This window comes from Octopus bimaculoides, chromosome 13, assembly GCF_001194135.2.
Source record: "Octopus bimaculoides isolate UCB-OBI-ISO-001 chromosome 13, ASM119413v2, whole genome shotgun sequence".
In the NCBI taxonomy this organism is placed as follows: Eukaryota; Metazoa; Mollusca; class Cephalopoda; order Octopoda; family Octopodidae; genus Octopus; species Octopus bimaculoides.
Genome location: NC_068993.1, coordinates 43,687,583 through 43,688,876, shown reverse-complemented (window position 1 = coordinate 43,688,876; position 1,294 = coordinate 43,687,583). Strand labels below are relative to the sequence as shown.

The window sequence follows — 1,294 nt, the reverse complement described above, 5'->3', positions numbered from 1 at the left end:
AAAAAAAAAAAAAAAAAAAAAAAATTCAGCAGCCAGAGCCAATTCTTCGTCGTAGTATAAATCGAACATACAGTACTTAGATACAAACACGCAACCAACCAATCAATCACTTTTGAACACTTGTACGATCAATATCTACAGTTGTAAGCGCCCCTATCTCGCACGCCGCCCTCCAATTCAACTTTCATCTAAATACAGCACAAATACACAAATTGTAGATTTTTGATCATATGAATTTTCTGTCATGCGACACAGATTTGATTAAAGTGAGTAGGGGTAGTGCGTTCGTATTCACTATATAGGAACACACAAACGCATATATATATCTATACACATATATATATCACGTGTATGTATGTATGTACACACACACACATAGATATAAAAATTTATAATACGATTGTGGGGTAGATATAATGTACTTTACTCAAATACACACACACACACCGTGTATGTACAGATACCCCCACATGTTACATAGTACATTCACACACACACATACGATTACGATACACACATAGGTGAATGCGTAGATAAAACAGAAAAGAGGGAGTAACATCATAACAGCCGGAACAAATAGTTTGTTATAAATACGAGCCTCTCACTTTGACAGGGAGGTATAACTGCTTAGACATCTGCTCTTTCAGTAACAGCACACTATTGTCACAAATAGGCTTTGTTTGTTGATCTCTAATATTTTTCATAGCAGAAGACAAATACCATGAATCTCTTACTGCTATTGTCTTTGGTAGGCTTCTGCCTGGCAGATAATGTCTTAAGATACAAACCCTACCATCCTGCACGGAACAACCAGGAAGTTTTTAGAACGTGGGTAAGTCACTCTCACGCCGTTCTCTCTGTCTATTGTTGTCTCTGAATCGACTCATCTATTTTGTTGAAATATTACAATCTTCACTGGCAATCTAGCCATCTGTAACAGGCCACCGGTGCTTTACACCTTTCCTTACTCTTGCTTATAATATCCACTAGAGGGTCACCAATCTTATATATATATATATATATATATAAGGAAGGTACTGAGAAGCAGTCAGACAAGGCTACTTACGTAAATTGTGGCCTTTTCTACTTGACTGCTTCTATCTGCCCCACCTTATTCTATTGTATAGTAGGCTTTAGTTTTTCTGCAGCGCATCGGTGACTAATATGTGTAGTAACGTAAATGGAAAGAAAGGTACCCAAACATCTACATAGTCGCTCGACATGCTAAAAGTAGCAGTCAAGGTTCCCCCAATTCACATAATATTTTTCACAACTGGCAGTCTGAAATACATAA

General features: G+C 37.2%; 1 protein-coding gene across 1 annotated transcript in view; it reads left to right on the top strand.

Moving 5' to 3' along the window:
• The first annotated feature begins 517 nt into the window (after positions 1-517).
• Positions 518-1,294, top strand: part of LOC106882953 (ganglioside GM2 activator) — a 15,972-nt gene continuing 15,195 nt past the window's right edge. Inside the window, exon 1 of the mRNA XM_014933799.2 lies at positions 518-832. Coding sequence (XP_014789285.1) covers positions 722-832 — 111 coding nt within the window. The 5' untranslated portion in view covers positions 518-721. The remainder of the gene's footprint in view (positions 833-1,294) is intronic.